Below are 20,144 nucleotides of genomic sequence, written 5' to 3'. Positions count from 1 at the left end.
CACTATATGCTAATTTCTGCATGTAGTGGATGTACAAAAGATTGTTTCAGGCAGGGAGAACTCAAAATTAGAAATGAGAATGAGTGTAGGCCCAGTTCTGCCAGTACCTACTGCTGCGATCTTGGCCAAGTCTTAAGGTGTATAATGCAGATAATCTCTTTTTTTGTCCTATTGTCCCAGAGTTCTGTGATCAAAAGAAAGCCTTTAATGAAACTGCTCTTTGAAAAATTATTTTTAAAATTATTTAAAGGTTGTATTATAAATACAACCTTCCCATCATTCAGGAGTATTTTTTCACCTCAGAAAGCTCATCAGTTAAAATAACATTGCAAATATCAGTGTCTTGTTCCTAATAAAAATAATAGCCTACCACTTTCTAAACGCCTAATATATGCTCTCTGTAAGGTGCTCAATGGACTTGCTTTAAATAATCACAACTACTTCAGTATCTAAGATACTAAGATGTTATCCTCTTTCTGGGAAAACAGGCTTAAAACGGTTCAGTGACTTGGCCAATGTCACATGCCTGGTAAACTATAGTTTAGCCTTTAAATACAGTTCTCTCTGACCCTGAAGTCTATGTTGTTTCAACAATTCTATGTTTTCAGATCCAAAACTGTATTCTGGAAAGAACTCCAGGTGAGGAAGACTAAAACCAAACCGTTATTTTTCAGTTCCACCATCAGAGTTGAGCCAGAAAGCAGCGCATTGAATCTATGCTCTGCACAATCTTGATATGTTCTCTACAGTTCTCATTCCTGATTTAAATTGGGCAACAGTAAACAACTGATTCAGGACTGCTAAGTCATATATACCTTTAAATATCTAGCAAAAGCAGATTTCAGAAGACACTTAAAATGTATTGCAAAATGTACAGCATTTATTCACATACAGACAAAAAGGCACAATTCTACTAAATAGTTCAACAAAAAAATACAGCTGTCCTCAACTAGTTTTATAAATACTTTCAAAAAGGGGGTAGAAATAAATACAGGATTGGGTCATGTAATATAAAATAGTCATCTCTACATATACTTTAATTTGATTTTTAACTCTTCATGCACCTTTTTTTTTTTTCAATTTTAGCTGAATGGACACCAAGCTAGGCACATAGTGAAAAATCCTCTGTACAAGGTTACAAATGTAATGACAAGTTTGTCCATTTCAAAATAATTAAGGTTTGTACACAACACATAAAACCCTTCATTTAGATCTTGTGTTTAAAACCTAACAAATGACATTCCAGGCAACTTTACAAAAGTTTAACTAGCCTACATTTTGACATAATACATTAATCATAATCAAAGATATTTCTTGGTCAGGATGCACAAGGAAAGATAAAGCTTAAAAAAAAAATGCAAATGGTTCCATACTAATAGAATGCAAGTGGGTGTTTGGGCTGGTTGCTGCTTATGGCCACCTCATACAGAGTTCCCAGCATGACATGAAACTAATTCACAAAGCTATCATTATACTGTCAGAGAAACCGTGCTCTATACCATTTGCATTTTGAAGCAGGAATAAAAAGTGTGGGCTTTTTATTTTTGTGTGTTTTGTTTTTGTGTGGGTTTTTTTTTTAATATTTTTTGTTTTGTTTTTGTTTTGTTTTTTGGTTCAGCATAACTTGGAACATTTGAAAGCTTTTCAACCTAAATGTGGGGAAAAAACAGGTAAGGCATTATTTTTGCACAAAACTAGCATTCCTAATAGTGCAAATGAATCTGATACCTCTTAAAATGGTGAGAGGTGATACTATTAATTTAGATTTTCTTTCTATGGCTTGACAAATTATCCCTCTATAAATTCTACTCTCACCCAGAGCTGTTGCTGTAGTCAAAAGATAACTGTAGATAAAGTCCAACCTTCTCCTGTATCCAGCAAAAGGTTTTTGCTCATATGCAAAAAAAATCTAATTTTTAAATTATGCTACAAGTGAATATACAACTTGGATTCATAAGAACCTTCTATTATCTGTAGCAACAAGCTGATCTGGACAGCAGTCTTTCAAAATGAGCCTCATAGCTCAAAAATAGTCAGTCAGTCTAAAAACCTGCGTCATTCTTTCCCCTCCCCTGAATTAGCTACTAAAATGACTTCAAAAGTTAAGACTTGGTTTGAAAATGTCATACATACAATAGGGATGCATCAGATCTACTATTTGATCATCTGATAAAACTTGCATAGCAAGATGGAATTCAATAAGCCTTTTTTGTTGTTGACAATCATCTGGAAGACTTGAAAGTTAACTGCAGAACTCAAAGCATTATTCATTAAGTATCATAATGTCCCTGCCATATGGAAACAGATGTATAAATGAATCAGGAATCTGAATACTGGTATTAACAAACTAAAGAGAATTTAGGGGAAGTCGGGCTTGTTCCAAAGGCCCATAATTCTGTATCTCATTGCTATTTAAACTTTCCTTCCTTAAGTTTGATTCACAACCACATTGAATTCCAAAGAAAATTAACAGGACCTAAACACTATCCACTGTCTTAATACATACGCACTACAGTGAGTGCAAAAACAAAACATTGTACTCAAATTTAATGCTAAATTTATTATTGCTGATAACTTACTAGTTATTGCCATTTGCAATTAGAAAGTCCAAGTTACAAATTAGAGTTTAGAACTCTGACTACAGAAAACCTATTCAAGGGTACACTTCAGTCTCTTTCCTGTATAACCTTGGTCAATAGTAAGAGCTTATCGCAACTTATTGCCTTTCTATTGTTTTTAAAATATAACCTATTTCGCTTTTTCTCTTTTTTCCTTTTTTTTTTTTTTTTTTTTTTTTTTTTCCTTTTTCTTAAGGAATCCGTTCATGTTGGAAGCCCGGATTCCCTGACATATGCACTAGTGGTTGGCTCTGGGAAGTAAGAGTCACCAGAGTCTGGAAGTTCTTCACTTGAACTTGAGTAGCCATTGTACTATTGGAAGCCAGATGGCCAGGTATTGGCAATGGCCAGGGAAATCCCAAGCTGGCTCAAGAGCCAGTGGTTAGGGAAGAAGAAGGACAAGTGGACTGGTGAAAACTGTACTTCAACTGCCCTTATTCATAGATACAACTTTCCTAACAGTCTCACTCTCCACCAGTCCCATATCCACAACCCACTCACAGGCTTCAAGCAGCAGGACCTTGCTATATTACCCTAAATCTCCACATTGCAGCAGCTCTACCCTGTCCCCTCAGCTCCTTCAATAATGACCTTTTAAAAATTCTCTTCCCTGACTGCTATATTTACACATAAATTTCCTAGTGTTACTGAAGCTTCAGAGCTGCTGCCTGTATACTATAATGCAACAAAAATAGCCTTGAGGGCCAAATATAAATATGATTTCAAGATCTACCACAGTCCTAGAAAATAAACTTTATGGGCTATGAATGGTAGCATGAGGGTTTCTCAAGAACCATATCTGGTTCCCTATATTCAGGTAACCACAAGTTTGTGCTTTGGGAAGAATGCAGAGGGCTATAAAAATTCATGACGCTTATTTAAGCCTTGCCTTCTTTAAAACTTATTTCATTCTTATTTTAGTGTTTTGTTCAGGTACTAGTCTTAGCAATGTCTTACGGTTACAATCTACTCTTCTGTTTCCTCAACAAGTTGCAAATAACACAAACTTCTCACAAAAATGATTTAAAAATGACTCTGGAAAAAAATTTATCTGAATTGCAAGTAAATGTGTTTGTGTAGCTCAGGATTAATGGGTTTCTGCTTCTCCCTCCATCAGAGGTCTCCTCTAGCACACCCAATGACGAGCCCAAAGGGCTTCCGTGTCATCTCTGTTGCATCAAGAAGCCAAGATGCTTCTCCTGATAATGTCTGTCCTCCTGCTGATAGTGCTGCTGGTGTGTATACATTTCTTTTCTGATGCCTCACTCTCTGAGTCACTCATTTCCACATCGGGGACATACCCGTCATTCTCATTGTCGGATTTTAATTTGCTTTTTGCCCTTTCCTTGGCTGGAACTCGGCCTAAGCCCAAATATGGGTAGTCTGAGTGCTGGTGGCAGGCCCCATCGTGGGCCTCTCCCTGCTGCTGCCGTTCCCCCTTCTTTGGAATCCGGAATCCTCCCCAGTTTTTCACTGGGCTGGCAGGTGTTGTAGGCACTTTGACTGCAGTCTGATTATAGTTTACTTTGATTAGGGAGCCATTGCACTTGGGCACTATCTCCTTCCTTGTGCCAGGTGCTGACTGCCCCACTCCAGGGGAGGTGGCAGCTCTTGTGTTGTCCAGATGCCTCTGGGACACATCTGTGGACCTGAGAGGCTTGTGACTCTGTTTAAAAGATTTGTCCTTTAAGTCTCCTTTAATGAGATCACAATGAAAACGATTGTCTCTTCTTTTCCCGTGGTCTGGCATCACCACACCATTTTTCTGTTGTGCTGATATGAGACGTGCTTCTGCAAAGGTCTTTTCCAAACCCAAAAAGCTCTCTGGGACCACCATCCCCTCCCTTCTACCACAGAGGTCTGGCTGCTTCAGCAGGGTTTTGCCTTCCCTTCCAGTGCTATTCTGCAAAGGATCTCGCTTATGGGGCTTTTTCAGCGAATGAACCAAGGAAGTACCCATTTGTTTTCTGAAGAACGCGGAATGCCACTTCAAGTCCTCTATCTTGGGAGCATCAGGGCCCACAGAAGGACTGTTAAACAAAAGCATGTTTTCCAGTGAGGAGGAGGAGCAGGAAGAAGAAGGCACACCTATAAACAAAACCACAAATAAAGAAAAATTACAACAGAAGCAAATCCATAAGAATAAAATTCTAGACCCTCAGTGTGGCCCAATTTATGTGAACTCCCCACCCAACAACACAACACTTACATCACCAAGTTTGTACAAATTTGGTTTTTATAGTGAAGAGATGACCTGCCTTGAGAATCTCCATTCAATCTGCAGACTCAATATGCAACATTTTCTGAAACAGCTGAAGCTCACATAATTTTTCAAAAACCTGTACCTCCTCAAATAAATACATGTTCCTCCAAACAAAATAACTGATCTGATTTTCAGAGGGGACTCCATGCAGAACCCATCAGGTGGTTGATGGCTGCCTCTGCTCCCTCTACCTGGTTACAGAGCAGCAACTGCACCGCACTCCTCCACAGTCCAGTCTTCTGCCTCCAGTACGAGACTAAGAGTGCCCAAAAAGCAGGGTCCGGGGTTTCTGTCTCTAAGTGTCTATACCCTCACAGGGTTATTAGGAGGACAAATACATGTAAACATGTGAAATGAATAAAGGAAATGTTTAAAATAATTCTTTTTTTTTTTTTTTTTTGAGACAGAGTCTTGCACTGTTGCCCAGGCTGGAGTGCCGTGGAGCGATCTCGGCTCACTGCAAGCTCCGCCTCCCTGGGTTCACGCCATTCTCCTGCCTCAGCCTCAGAGTAGCTGGGACTACAGGTGCCCGCTACCACGCTTGGCTAATTTTTTTGTACTTTTTTAGTAGAGACAGGGTTTCACCATATTAGCCAGCGTGGTCTCGATCCCCTGACCTCATGATCTGCCCACCTCGGCCTCCCAAAGTGCTGGGATTACAGGCGTGAGCCACCGTGCCTGGCCTTAAAATAATTCTTGACACATAGTAAGTGTTCCAAAAAATATTCATTACGTGCAAAATACATTTGTGGGATTCAACTGAATTGTCATTCAACTGGAAGTAAGTTAAACTGATGTTTTTCAAATTTTTTTGATGCAAATCACAGTGACTAAATTCCACAGCATGACCTAGTAAGAGTTCACGTTTCACGAAATAATATTAACCCTCATCACTTGATAATACACTCTGACATTTCCTATTATACTTTACTTGTTTTTAATGCTGGTCATGATCCACTGAATTCATCTCACAACCCACTAATGAGTTGTTACCCCTAGTGGGTGAATTCATTAGAGTTTGTCATAAAGACCATGACTCTACAACAGCCTCAAGAACATCTAGAAAGAGCAGTTCTCATATTTTCTGTCTCCCATAAGATATGAACCACCAAGAAAACAAGGTTCAGCCCCAGGGTATGAGACAGGAGGCCATATGAGAACCTAGGCTCACCAGACACAGACACTGCGAGCAAATGAAACATAGCTAGCGACTCAGAACACAGAGCCGTCATGACCACAGGAAGAGGTATTTCACAACCTGCTGGTTTGGAAATGCTGCTTTCTCAAGAATCAACCATTAGAATCCACCTTCACATCACACTGAATATATTTCTTTTACTCAATCACCTGCCATGGGAAAAGAATGGTAAGAAGAGGCTAACATTTTCTGAACTCTGATTTCTATCTCCTTAACTGTAACCCATGTCTCTAGAGAGCCTCCAGCTCATGACCCCCCCATAAGCACTGTTGCCACTGAGGACTCAGCCAAATGACCCTACCCACTCTCAGAATCACACAGTTTAAACCACGGACCCTAAATGACACATAAATCATGACCATCTGCTCTACTTCAGGCAGGAGACAGCCTTTAGGCATGAATAAGAACATAACTGAAGCCTAGGACTGGAAAAAGAAAAAAAAGCACCCTAAAGGGTTTCAACTGCATTACTCAACAGCATCCTACAGGAAGATAAATGTTTTCAACTGATCATACCTATGGTTCTTATCTCAGAATGAAAGGAGGATTTGTTTTCCTTTTCTGAAATACTAGGATTTCTGAATGCAGATCTACATTACAGCCCTGTTACCACAAAACTACTCCCAGCCTTATTAAGAATATCATTCGCTCACCCAGTAAAAACCTCAGCCATGAAATGCAAAAACCTGCCTGCAATATCCATGAGAAATAACTCAAATGAAACCAGATGAAAATGCTCTTTATGGCTTATTTTTACAGGGAATCACTCATTACATAATGACTTAAGAGTTGCAGAAAGCCCTCCAATGGCACAACTCCACAGGCACAACTTACATCAGTGATCCCAGCTCGGCATTTGCTGCTGTAGGCTCGGTGATCTGCACCAGACAGTCTTCCAAGAGAGTTAAACAGATCTCATTTATTTGTGTTCAGGTAGGAATCATGAAGAAAGAGCTCACCTTAGGGAGTCTGAATCGAACTACTTTTACATGACACCCTACTTAGAAAATTTATTTTTAAAATCTTAACAATTAAACTCCAAGTTCCAGCTAATAATATACACTTGATTCACCTGGAAAATACTTAATCTTGGGAAGAAAATATCGAGGATGTCAATAAGTTATTGCATTCAAACTATGTAACACTTCAAAAACATCATTTAAACCTCCCTAAACCATTTTTTATTTCTTCAGATGACCCAGCTCCCTCTAGTCGCACATAATTGGCTGGAGAAACCAGAATTTGGATTTTAACGCAACAGGTTATAACAACTTCTTTGTTGTCTCTGTGCACCATAATAATCTAGATGGAGTGACAAAAAGCCACAAATGCACAAAAACAAGAGTAAATCAACTATGATTGCACAATGCAAGCACCAAGAATGGTGCTGCTATAACTTTAAAGGGCAGTCCAAGGCAGGAGAGAGACGCTATCTTCCAATGATGTCCAGTCTAAGACCTACCTGTTCCGTGGGTCCCTAATTCTGCCTGATCCACACTCAGCACCTCTCCTTCTCTGAAATCGTTATACTACCTACTTTTGGGGCTTATGATCACAGAATGTAGTCAAACGCACTTAAGGGGTCTTGATTCTAAAAGAAACTTTAAGATCAACGGAATCTCAGAGGTTAAACAACCTGTCCAACTTGATCTTTGCCCTTGATCTCCAAGTAACTGATATGTTCTCCAGAGTAGAGGAAGTATATACCCTAGTTTTCTTTGTCTGTTTGCCTAGCCCAGGGCAATATAAAATAGAAGACACTAAATAAATATTTGGTGCGCAATCTCAGAAATATTCAACAACCCATCTGCACCAAAAAAGCCTACTGTGAACATTATCTAAAAATGAACTGTGTTAAGTACAGTCTTAAGAGATATTTACCATATTTACCATGTTACAGATAGAGCCCATGGCTGAATATAAACCTGTTAGGTACCCCCATGATATGTTTACCAAGTACTGTGTCATCTATAAGTCACTATTTCATTTTAGTCTCTCAATTCCAAGAGGTAGCTTGAGATATCCCCATTTTGCACATGAAGAAATTGGGGAGACTCAAAGACTTTCACGTGTTTGCTCAGTAAGCAGAGAACATAGGATTCCGCCCATATTTATAGAGGGCAAATTCATAGCTCTTTCCCTTAAACATGATGCCTCAAATTAAAGACTGCCTTTAAATATGAACGTCTATGCTTCTTAAATTCTTCTGTAAGAAAATTAAGAAATCATTATTTCTCCCTCAACAGTGTTAAAGCTTACAAACTCCTGCCCTATACTTTGACCTACCAGGGCTTAATGCATACCTGAAACTCTTTCTTGCTCCAAAAGCTTAGTGTAAAGATTGAATATCTGTTCCTGGACTTTGCACACAGACCGTTTAATCTTTTCCCTGCGGGTCACCATGTAAGTGAGGTTCCGAACCTAGAATGTAGAGAATAAAGATTCTAAGTAAGCAATACAGTATAACAGTACTTTGGTGCTTTTTAAATTTCTTTACCTAAGAGAAATTACTCCTACTAGGGCCTTGACAGATACTTGAAATCAATATGTACTTTAAACATTTCATCCAATCTTTAATCTCATTTTGGTAAGGATTCCACATATACCCCTGAACACAGGCAGCAGCAACACTGAAGAGGGTCAGGGACCCACAGGAGTGGGAGGGACACCTAGAGAACTGGTACAAAAGTCCTGCCTCCTCCACCACACCTAACCCATCCTGGCACAGAGGCCATTGGTGTGTCCAAGTCAAAACTTGCAACCTCTTGCCAGTCTTTTGCTTATTATTGCATCAATATCTTCTATTACTTGGATGGCCAATGGCTTTAAAGCAGCTCAGAAGCCACTTCCGCTGCACTTTATCAACTATCTTCTGAAGGCTGAACTAGGTCAACATGGGGCCAAGGGTCATCAAAGTGGAGCCCCCTGCACCAGGCCCACTGGAAGACCAAATGGTTACCAAGAATCCTAGTGAATGTCTTTGTCAACTGCACACTGAACTCACTGAAAGGCCTGGAGTTAGCAGGTAGTTTATGTGTCACTATGAGGTGTGCAAATGCCTAGGAAACTTCCAGCTTTGCCAATGATGTGCTGGTTAGACATCTCCAGTCCAGTTCTTCGTATCATCACTTGAAAAACTGGTATTGCCCTCTCCTGATTCACTTGTAACTGAAAAGACTCAGTGCTGAGAGTTGGCTCTACTTCCTATCTGATGTGCGACTGCTTTGGATCACATAACCCTAACGTATGCTCAGTAATCAACATTCAGATTTATTCCCCACCTGTCATCACTCAATATACAAAATTTAAAGAATTAGTCTCTAAACTCCCTTAATCCTTCAGTCCTAAAATCTATTGGTCAACCTGATTAGATTACATGGGCCTGAAAACACAGATGTCAGACACAGCACACCAAATACACAATTAAACCCTTCTTCAGGAATATGTAGACAAGACTTCCTAAGTAATCTCACTGGCAGGAGTGGTTGCATGTCTTTATCTGACCACATCTTTCCCATTAGCTCCTACAGGCAGGCCTTCACTTTCCTAAAAAATCCCATTATGAGCAAACTCTTCCCCTGCCACCTTTATAATTTTTCCCCATAAACTCAATAAAGTAGTATCACCCTAGTTTAAGTGAAAAAAGTCCAAAGGTCACCAACCTTTTCTTTTGGCATTGAGGACAGCAACAAGCATCAACAAGCCTTGTGAAGACACAAAAGATTTTGCACTCTGGTGTAGTCTAAGTGTAGACTAAACCCTAACAATTCCACTTGTGCTAAAGGCAGTCTCATTTGCAAAAGGACATGAAGCATTAAGAGAGACCGAACACAGGCTTTCCCATTTGCATCACAGTAAAATCTCCTGGCTAAACAGGAAAATGCCAAGTCAGGCTTCTCCTGCCCCTAACCAATTCACTTTCAGGATCTTCCCGTCTTTTTTTCTGTATCAATCCCTTATGTCACTAACATTTCCTGTCTTAATTATTTTAAAAGGAAAGAATAGAGAATAAAAACACTCTCCCTGTCTCATAGTAAATATTACACGGATGTCAATCAGCCTAGGTAAGGTGGTCTCTTTCGTTTTCTGACAGCTGCACACTCTCAATCCAAGAAGCAGTGTCCTTTATAGAAATTCTCACCAACTTGGGAATGGAAGTGGTTAACAGACTACTCTCTTTGATAATATTGTTCTACCCAGGGGAGATGAAGAGTGAAGCTCAAGAAAGAGGGGCCAGACCTAGATCCATAGCAGATTCAAAACTTCTAGGAAACAGAACCGTTTTTACATTAACAAGGAATCTCACTCCTGGAAATAAAAAATGGAAACAAATTCTGACATCTTAGGAGCAGACAGGTTGCTCTCATATTCAAATCAGATGTGTAACAGAGACACTTACATCTCTCTTACTTGAAATTATCCTTGAAACTGGAAAACGGGGAAGTCAGGGAATTTGAACTTTGTATATTATTCAAATTTAATTTTGGTAGCTTTGACCAAACCATGGCTGCTACATAGAAAAATCCCACTCCTATTCCTCATGATCTCTGATGGGAAATATCTAAATGTAAACCCAAAAAGCAGAGGGCATGGTTTTCAATTGGAACAAACCAGCCCTAACTCCACTTTATAGTAGTTAGGACTCTAAACCTGACTTCCCTTATGCTCCCGGTAGGACAACGCTCAGCAACCTCCACCTGCAGAGCTGGACTGATGCTCTCCCATCCTCAAAACACATCCAACTTGTCCCTTCCTGCACCCACTGCACCCGCTGCACCAAGCTCCCTACACCCTGCTTTCTCTTCTCCCAACTGCCTGCAAGGAGGTATCTGAAAAAAACCGTTTAAACCATCTCCAGGTGCACTCTCACACCACCTTAAACCTGATCATCACTTTCCCCTAAAGCAGTGTCCCTAAACAGGGGACATGGGGTACCCACAAAACAGAACCACCCTCTGGAGGTGGGGCCCATGACTTTGCATTCCTAAGTTTCCAGGTCAGACACAACACCCTGAGGACCACTGCTCTAAGAAATCCAAAAGTGGTTTCAGTGTGCTTTCTTGAATCCAAAACTGTTTGCAGCACTAAAGTTCAACGTGCCTTTTTTTCAGGGGACACTGTAGACACTACCAGATTTTCAAAGGTGACCATTCCACTGAGTGACTACAGGACTGCCCCCAGGACTTGGCCACTTTCCATAATGCTAGCCAGAGTGCAGTGGTAGCATGTCTTTATCTAAATAAATAGTCATTTGCTGAACTCACGTTTACTGCATATTTTCAGGGAAAGGAATGAGAGTGAAGTGGCAGCCTTGGAAATGACATGGCTACCCACCACATCAACAACTTTGTCTTCTTAAAGTTGTGTGCTCCCAAGCCCTCCTGAAATCTACTCCTGTCACCTAACTTCCAGATCCAGAACTGGTACCCAGGTGTGCAATGCCCCGAGGTGTGTGTTTGAAGGAAGAGCAGTCACCATAATCAGTTGTCTGCATTTCTAATGATGGCCACTCATTTGTCAGTCTGAGAATGATCATATGCCTTGATTGTAGTCACATGTATTAAATGATTTTTGAGGATCTGCTACAAGCTGATATTGTGTGAATTAAATAGAAAACTAACTTACTTGAGAAAACAAGTTGGTAGTAATGATTGTTTTTTTATTGTCACCCCTGCCCTGATACACTTACTGTTTACAATTACAAATAACTGTGCAACTCTCTGGGCAAGGCAAAGATTTCAATTTTTTAATGCCTTCACCATCACAGGCATCATGGCAAATTTGGGGTAGCGTATTTTTTTCATGACAATAAGCTCATTTTAAACTGAGTCTAAGGCTGGGTGCAGTGGCTCACGCCTGTAATCCCAACACTCTGGGAGGCCACAGTGGGTGGATCACTTGAGGTCAGGAGTTCAAGACCAACCTGACCAACATGGTGAAACCCGGTCTCTACCAAAAATACAAAAATTAGCCAGGTATAGTGACACATGCCTGTAATCCCAGCTATTCATGAGGCTGAGGCAGGAGAATCACTTGAACCCGGGAGGCGGAGGCTGCAGTGAGCTGAGATCGCGCCACTGTGCTCCAGCCTGGGCAACAAAGTGAGACTCTGTCTCAAAAAAATAAAAATAAACTGAATATAAATTCCCTAAAGTTCCTTAGGCTTTTTAATAAAGTAAATGTAAGTAATGCCACACACATACACACACAAATCCTGATTTATTCCCTGTTTCTCATACATTGTTGGCATTGTTCTACTTAAACAGCGACAGTGATGACTCCAAAAAAAATGTTTAGAATTAGAAGTGCATGTTAATCTGAGTAACTTAAGTACAGAAAAGAGTTAGTACACCACAAGCATTTTCTACACTTTTATTTTGTGGTGATTGTGAGACAAACACAGTCCAAACAATAGACTTCTTGTCCTCCCCCTCCCAACAACTATCTGACTCCACAGCTCATGCACCCCAATTACAGCAGGTGTCGGGCTGGCATAAAGGCTTCTCACCAGGATTCCAGTTTATCCTTCTCAATCCTTCTCTCATCTCTAACAAAAATGCCACACATACATGTAGTTGTGAGAGGCAAAGTCTTCTTTACACTCACCACCAGGGGGCGTAGGGGAGCACAAAAGTCTCACAAACCTGCTCCAGGCTCCTGCCTCCTCCAGGGCCCGAATCCCCCCGCCTTCCCAGGAATCCTAACCTGGTCTGAGAAGGGGCATCACAAATAAGCTGGCACTCAGTCGTGTACTAAAAGGATCGCTAATGCTCCCTTTAAAAGACTTTCACTTCTACGTCATCTCTAACAGGGCCACGCAGGTCTCCATGAGATCGCGCTTTTTTGGTCCAGTGCTTCCCGGGTCTTTCCCTGTTCTTTGCCCACACTCCCATTTCAAATCATCTATGAGTCAAGAGTCTCTCCCAGGCAGGTGAATCACTCCCCACTAATAAGCGAGCGGCTTGGGGGAGATGTGTTAACTGTTTCAGGCTACTTGGGTACCTTTCAGTGCAGACTGCTTCAGGCCAGAAAACCTTGCTCCTACCTCGTTCACACTAATGAATTTAATCGGTAGCCAGCAGCCAGGGGAGTTGATGTGGAAGATGCTCTAAGAAGCATCCCCAATTAGCAAGCCTCAGCCAGAAACTACCTACAGAGAGTAGGAGGCCCAAGGGGGAGGCAGCCCACTCCTCATTATTCCTGTAGCAGGAAGGGACTTCCAGACGGGACTCCAGAGGTGATGGAAAGTCGGGGAGGCACAAAAGCAGCAAACAGCGGAAGGAAGTGCCAGCAGCTGAGGCTCGGCAGCCAACAGCCACGACATTCAGCAATCTCAGTGTGACAAACAACACCTGTAGCGTGCTGAGCATGACTGGGGCTCCTCAGACAGATCTGACACCGCTGTGCACCAGGAATCCCACCCATAGCCGCACACAGACACACAACAGAGACACGGATGGACACGGGGACACACACACCCTCAGTGATGACTTAGCACCTCACTGCCAGGAGTATCTTCTGTAACAGATATATGCATGTGTACATACAGCTCATGCACACACATCAGCACCCACTGCCTGCTCTGCTACGTGACAGTACCGGGAATTCCCCTGTGAATTACCCAAGAAACAAAGCCGGGGCCAGTGAGCAGCCGGTCTTAGCTTCCTTCACAAGCCCATCACCAGCACCTAGTGTTTCCTCGGACTCAACAAGCAATTCTCCCCTCTCTGGCCCCTCCTTTAGAAATGAAATCCATGCTGGTTTTCTAAATCAGTCTGTAAACAATCCTGAGTCAACTCCTTGGGTCATTTTCTTGGGGCTCATTCACTCTAGCTCTAGAATGAAGGAATGGGGGTAGGGTAGGGAAGACACACCCCATTTGATCTTATAAACCAGTAAAGATTAATGGGAAAGTGTTTAAAAAAAAAAAATCACAAAGAAGCTCCCCACTCAGTGGCAGTTTTGCACATATGTACAATGAGTTTACCAGCCCATAAATATTTTTAACCAACACAACCTCATGCTGTGGTGTGTACAAGGATCTGACAGTATATGACTGGCTATCATTTCTTGCTCTGGGCAAGCGTTCGCCTCTTTGCATCTTCTTCTCTAAGTCACTATAAGGTGTCAGTGTCAATCATTACCCTCTCCAGGTCCTGCCGCAGGTGCGTGAACAGCTGCAGCCTCCTAAACAAGACATCCTGCTCCCGCTTGGCTAGATTGTCCTCTTCGTCTTTCTTTGGGGTGATCAGGGGCTTGTTGAAGTTGACCTTCCTCTTCAACTTCCAGTACTGGTACAGGAAATCCACTACTTCCTCAGGCAGCCGCAGAGCCCTGGCAACATCCAGCAGGTTGACGAAGGTGTAGAACTCATCCTCCAACTGCTGCAGCTTCTGCTTACGGACACTCACCCGGTGGGCCTCCTCCCGGTTCTGCTCAAGGCTGGCAAAGGGCTCCAGCGGATTCCGGGGGGAACACTCAGGGGCCCCATTCTCCTGTGCAGCCCCCTTGCCAAGACTCTCCTCAGGTTTCCTATGTGAGCTGTGCTTTGGGCAATAGGACTTGAACTTGACTTCATCATTCTCTGCTAAGATGGTCTTCATCTCCAGGCCCCGGTCAAAAGCACAAGTCACATGGAAGGCCGTGCGGCAGTTCTTCACAGAGCACTGGTAAGAACACACAAAGAATATGATAATAGACCGTTATAGAGCAACCATGGCAGAAGACCCGCAGTGCTAGGCACCCATGTACACATGCACAGAGAAGAGCCATGCTTCAAGAATGTGCTGTGACAGGAAAGTTGTATGTGGATTAACCCTGGAAGATCATGTCATGTTTTAAAAGAGGTAAGGCTTGGGATTTTTTTGTAGAGATGAGGTCTCCCTATGTTGCCCAGGTTGGTCTCCAACTCTTGGGCAAAAGAGATCCGCCCATCTCAGCATCCCAAAGTGCTGGGATTACAGGCGTGAGCCACTGCACCCAGCCAAGTCTTGGAATTTAAGGGCCCTCTTCAAACGAAAGGTTTAATCAACCAAACCCTAACTTCCTCGGAAAAGTAACTGCATCCAAATCCCATCTTGAAGCACACATATTATACAAATAACATGTGTAGAGGAAGGAGGTGTGGCACTAGGATCATATTCAAAAGAATTTGTACTCAATATGCAAAGTCCACTTTCGTTTTATTACGGATTTGAGCTCTTTGGTGTAAACTTGAGTAAGAACCTTCTTGGGAAGAATGACTACTACTCACAGTTTGAACACAAATCCTCATTCTGACTCCCCAGCCAGGAAGAGTCCCAACACAAGTGAGAAAATGAACAGTGCACTTCCTTGAAGCAGCACCAAGGAGAAACTGAATAAAAACCCCGAAGAATAGGAGACGAGGAATCCAGCACAGGAAAGGTGGGGAAAGGTCTTCACACTTGTGAAGAAGCTTCACCAGATGCATGGAGGGCTCTGAGCCCTGAGATCTGTGCACGCCGCGCCTGGCCACTGAAGAGAGGCAGAACCATGAAAGACCCTTCCCATGGGTCACAGGGAGGTCAACCTAGAGGCCAGCTGTCAGCAACCTATACAGAAGAACACCTACCCCTCACTGTCTAACAGGGCCACAATTTAGTGCCTTTGATCCAGACAGCAAGTCTCTGGTGTAGCAGGAGCAAAGTGATTCACTCCTCCTCCACTGATCTCGCTGAGCAAATCCCTAGAAGGTGGTTCCTCATGGTGACTGAAGCCAGTCCCTGAAAAGCAGCACTGCATTGTGTGAGGCCAAGTGATCCCCAGGGCATGCCAGGGGCTGCACAGAGCTGTAGAATTCAGTGGCTTCAAGCCAACTGAGAAGTTGAATTCAACTCATTCAACAGATCCTGAATCACATCACCACGGATGGCAGAGGCTAGAGCTAAGGATTTCCCCCTAATCATTTCAGTATTTAAGAGGAAACTCGCTGCCAGCCAGGCTTTCTTCCATTACTATGAGGTCTTTTTTACTGAGAAGAAGAGAAAATCCAGCTCCCTTCACCATTCCACCCTTACAAACACCTCAACCACACAGACTGACATAAATCTGTGTTTTCTCTATAAATAACCTCAATTCTAAGAAATGTGTGAAATCAGCTTTGGTGGCAGAACACACACGCACACGCGCGCACACACACACACACACACACACACACACACACACCTGGCCACTGTCATGAGAAGACAAAGCATCTTCCCTTGTAGCACACAGCCAAGTGGGAAGCAAAAGTGGGAACAGATGACTGAGACACTATCTGTGTTTGGCTTAAACTACACTTAACCCAAGCGCTCTAACCCTAAAGAGAAATGAACTGCAGCAGAATATTTATACAGGACTTTGTAAAAACGCCAAATGGCCTTCCTCTGGGTTTTCCCATTCAGGTTGACTCAGCAAACAGATGTTTCAGAAACGTAAACCAGAGCCTTCACAGCTGCAGACATTTCAGAGAGGAATTCTTTTAATAAAATCAATCCATTCTGTGAAGATATGAAAAATCATCAGCCTTCTTTGGCCTCTTCTTTAGATTAATGTTCTGGGAAAAAGAGGTCAATGGCAACAAAAAAGCCATTATATCATCTCTCTTCAAAAGGGAAACAAAGATCCCATTCGCTCACCTCTTTTAAACATTAATTATGGACCAGGATTGGCATACTCAGGAAAGGGCATAAATCCTACGCTCAGAACACCAGGGAACGTGGTCTGCTGCAGCCTGTTTCCTGCCAGTGCACACGTGCATACGCATACTTACACATGCATACTCACACACATACACATGCATACACATACACACATGCATACACATATACACACGCATACTCACGCATTTTTATGCACACATACATGCATACACACATGCATACTCACACAAGCATACTCACATGCATACTCACATATACACGCACTTGCATACACACATATGCACTCACACATACGCATACTCACACATGCATATTCACACACACACATACATTCACATGCATACTCAAATACACATTAATGCATACTCTCAGCATACACATGCATAACCAAATACACATGCATACACACATACACATGCATAATCACACGCATACTCACACCCCCACACGCACTCACATTTGCATGCTCACACACATACGCATAATCACACATACACACGCATATTCACACACACACACACACATGCATACACACACACACTTAAGTACATCAGCTCCCTGCCCTTTTCTCTTCCTGCTCCACTATTCCCTCCTCCTTCCCCAATCCAACTCGGGTCAGAGGCGTTTGTCATGTATTCACATGCCAAAAATATCTCCACTATTTCAAGGTCCCCAGCCAAATCCTACCAGCTGTCTCATGACCCACCCTCCAAATATTTCTGTTATATTTTGGATTCTTGAATACCAGTCGAAGTGATAAAGAAGAAAAGTAGAAGCACTTGGCTTGTTAAGAATATTAAAAAATAGCCAGGCACGGTGGCTCAAGCCTGTAATTCCAGCACTTTGGGAGGCCAAGGTGGGTGGATCATGAGGTCAGGAGTTCGAGACCAGCCTGGCCAACATGGTGAAACCCCATCTCTACTTATACAAAATGAGATACAAAAATACAAAATGAGAATTGGTTGGGCATGCTGGTGTGCGCCTCAGCTACTCAGGAGGCTGAGGCAGGAGAATTGCTTAAACCCGGGAGGCAGAGGTTGCAGTGAGCCGAGATCATGCCACTGCACTCCAGCCTGGGCGACAGAGTGAGACTCTGTCTCAAAAAAAGAAAAAAGAAAAAATTTTAAAACCACCTTCCCAAAAGAAGTATTTATCAGCCAAAATACAAACTGACTTTGCCGAATGAGGTCATTTCTTTAAAACCCATGGCTGACAGTATGACCATGCTCTTGGAGCTTATGCCTGTGCTGAGCTGCTGTGTTTTCTGCATTAAGAAAGAAGCCATCCCAAAACAGTGCCTCTGCTCCCAGAATTCAATGAGGAAACCAAGGAAGAAGAGCCTGGGACCTGTGCTGGTACATCCCAAAAGATCCAAACTTAGCCTGAAGGGCCCCCATCAGCCACACACAGCACTGCAGGTCTCTCTAATCCTGACTGGCAAGATGTCAATAATGTGACACCTAAAAATGAACTCCTCAGGTAGGGTCTTAGACCATGTGAAAAACAGTATGCCATCTATATTCCCTCCTTAATTCCCCTATCTCGAGACATCCTATGCTTGTCTGTACCTGGATATGCAAAAGCAGACAGGCAATATGTTTACACACAGGTGTGCATGCACTCTCTCGCTCAGGCTCTCTCTCACACACACACACACACACATGCACGCACACGAAGTGCCATAAAGAATCAGACATCCAGATGATGTTCCAATCAGCTGACAGCGTACACAGGAGCTCCTCACAGATGCCCATCTACCCAGGCTGTGTTCAAAGAGTCTTTGTTTTTCCACATGCAAATGCATCAGCATGTCCCCTTGATTACTAACAGTTGTGCACACACCACGGAAACCTGCAATCTCAGGAGGCCACCACAGAGCTGGGCCAGGGTCTGCAGCTACACTCAGTGACTGCAGGTGGGAGGGTGGCCAACTCTCAACTGTCATGTCAAGGAACTTCTCACTAAGACTCCTAGGAGGCGTTCGCCTATGGAAAGAAGCTGCGATGTTAGACTTTGGGCAGAAAGAGGGTAGCGAGAGACAACAACCGCCTCACAGTTCAGGGGAACTTCTGAACTACCCTGTGACTGTGAAAGCTTGGGTTCTGGTTACACCGGATACAGTTAAAGGTATGCGAACTGGGGATGGAGTCACCCCTTGGGAGCCTCGACCTGCTTCCTGGATTCTAGTCCCCTCTCCAAACCCTTCACAGAGCCTTCCCTCACTTGCTCCCCACCACACAGGAAAGGAAAATGAAGCCATTCTTAGGAAGCTAATTACCTGTATAGAGGCCCCAAACTTCTCATTGCAGAGGCTGCACACTAGCGCCCACCGACTGCTGGGAATATGTGACACCTTGGTGATGGGCTCCATCTTCTCTGGGCTGCCAATGCTCACCTAAAGGTCCGAAAATAGCAAGACAGGGTGGCACAGGTCATCAAAGGCTGAACATGAATGTCACAAACTAAAAGATCCATTACTTTCCTACATCTCTCCTACCAGACAGTGGCAAGGGGCACTCACTCACCTGGAACAAAGCAAACCCTTACTTTAAAAGCCTCAGAACAGCCCCAGTGCCAACTGAGCCCAGAGCCCAGTCCCCATCTGACAGACATCCCTGTGTGTGAAAAACACTTAGATAACTGAGTTTTCACTTCCACCAGAGCGTCTGATGACAAACACTCATGTACCAGGACAATGCCGTCTATAATCTCTAGCCCATGACAAATCGGTCAAGACTAAAAATCCATCTTAAATATATTCAAACAGGTTGTCAACAACAGGGTAAGTAAATATAACCTGTTTTTAATCTCTCGCCAAAGAAAACCATTTTCTTCAGTCCGAAACATGACTACGTTCAAGATGGGAAATTACAAAGATAAATAAGGTATTTATCTGCATTCAACCTGGATCACCAAATTGTATCCCATCAATACCAAACCATGAGACCCAGTGCTACCAAGACCCGAATCATGAAACCTTAATCCAAATCATCCTCAAATAATTTTCCCCAGGAGGAAAATGTACCAAAATCACACCCAAAACATGCTGGAATTTGAATTACAAATTATATTAGTCAAGGTCTGAGACCAGAAATAAATTAGACCAGACCTGAAATTAAAAAGGTTGAGGCTGGCCAGGCACGGTGGCTCACGCCTGTAATCCCAGCACTTTGGGAGGCCGAGGCGGGTGGATCACAAGGTCAGGAGATCGAGACCAGCCTGGCCAACATGGTGAAACCCCATCTCTACTTATACAAAATGAGATACAAAAATACAAAATGAGAATTGGTCGGGCATGCTGGTGTGCGCCTCAGCTACTCAGGAGGCTGAGGCAGGAGAATTGCTTAAACCCGGGAGGCAGAGGTTGCAGTGAGCCGAGATCATGCCACTGCACTCCAGCCTGG

At 42.9% G+C, this 20,144-nt stretch overlaps 1 protein-coding gene across 4 annotated transcripts in view; it reads right to left on the bottom strand.

The window, feature by feature from the left end:
- Nucleotides 1-858: 858 nt before the first annotated feature.
- The window catches only part of JADE1 (jade family PHD finger 1), a 66,798-nt gene continuing 47,512 nt past the window's right edge, over nucleotides 859-20,144 (bottom strand). For all 4 annotated transcript variants that reach the window (XM_011996437.1, XM_011996441.1, XM_011996438.1 and 1 more), the window contains exons 8-11: nucleotides 19,019-19,135; nucleotides 14,224-14,745; nucleotides 8,383-8,500; nucleotides 859-4,706 (exon numbers count right to left, since the gene is read on the bottom strand). In XM_011996437.1, coding sequence (XP_011851827.1) covers nucleotides 3,796-4,706; nucleotides 8,383-8,500; nucleotides 14,224-14,745; nucleotides 19,019-19,135 — 1,668 coding nt within the window. In that variant the 3' untranslated portion in view covers nucleotides 859-3,795. The remainder of the gene's footprint in view (nucleotides 4,707-8,382; nucleotides 8,501-14,223; nucleotides 14,746-19,018; nucleotides 19,136-20,144) is intronic.

This window comes from Mandrillus leucophaeus, unplaced genomic scaffold, assembly GCF_000951045.1.
Source record: "Mandrillus leucophaeus isolate KB7577 unplaced genomic scaffold, Mleu.le_1.0 Scaffold513, whole genome shotgun sequence".
NCBI lineage: Eukaryota > Metazoa > Chordata > Mammalia > Primates > Cercopithecidae > Mandrillus > Mandrillus leucophaeus.
This window is presented reverse-complemented; position numbering and strand designations above follow the sequence as displayed.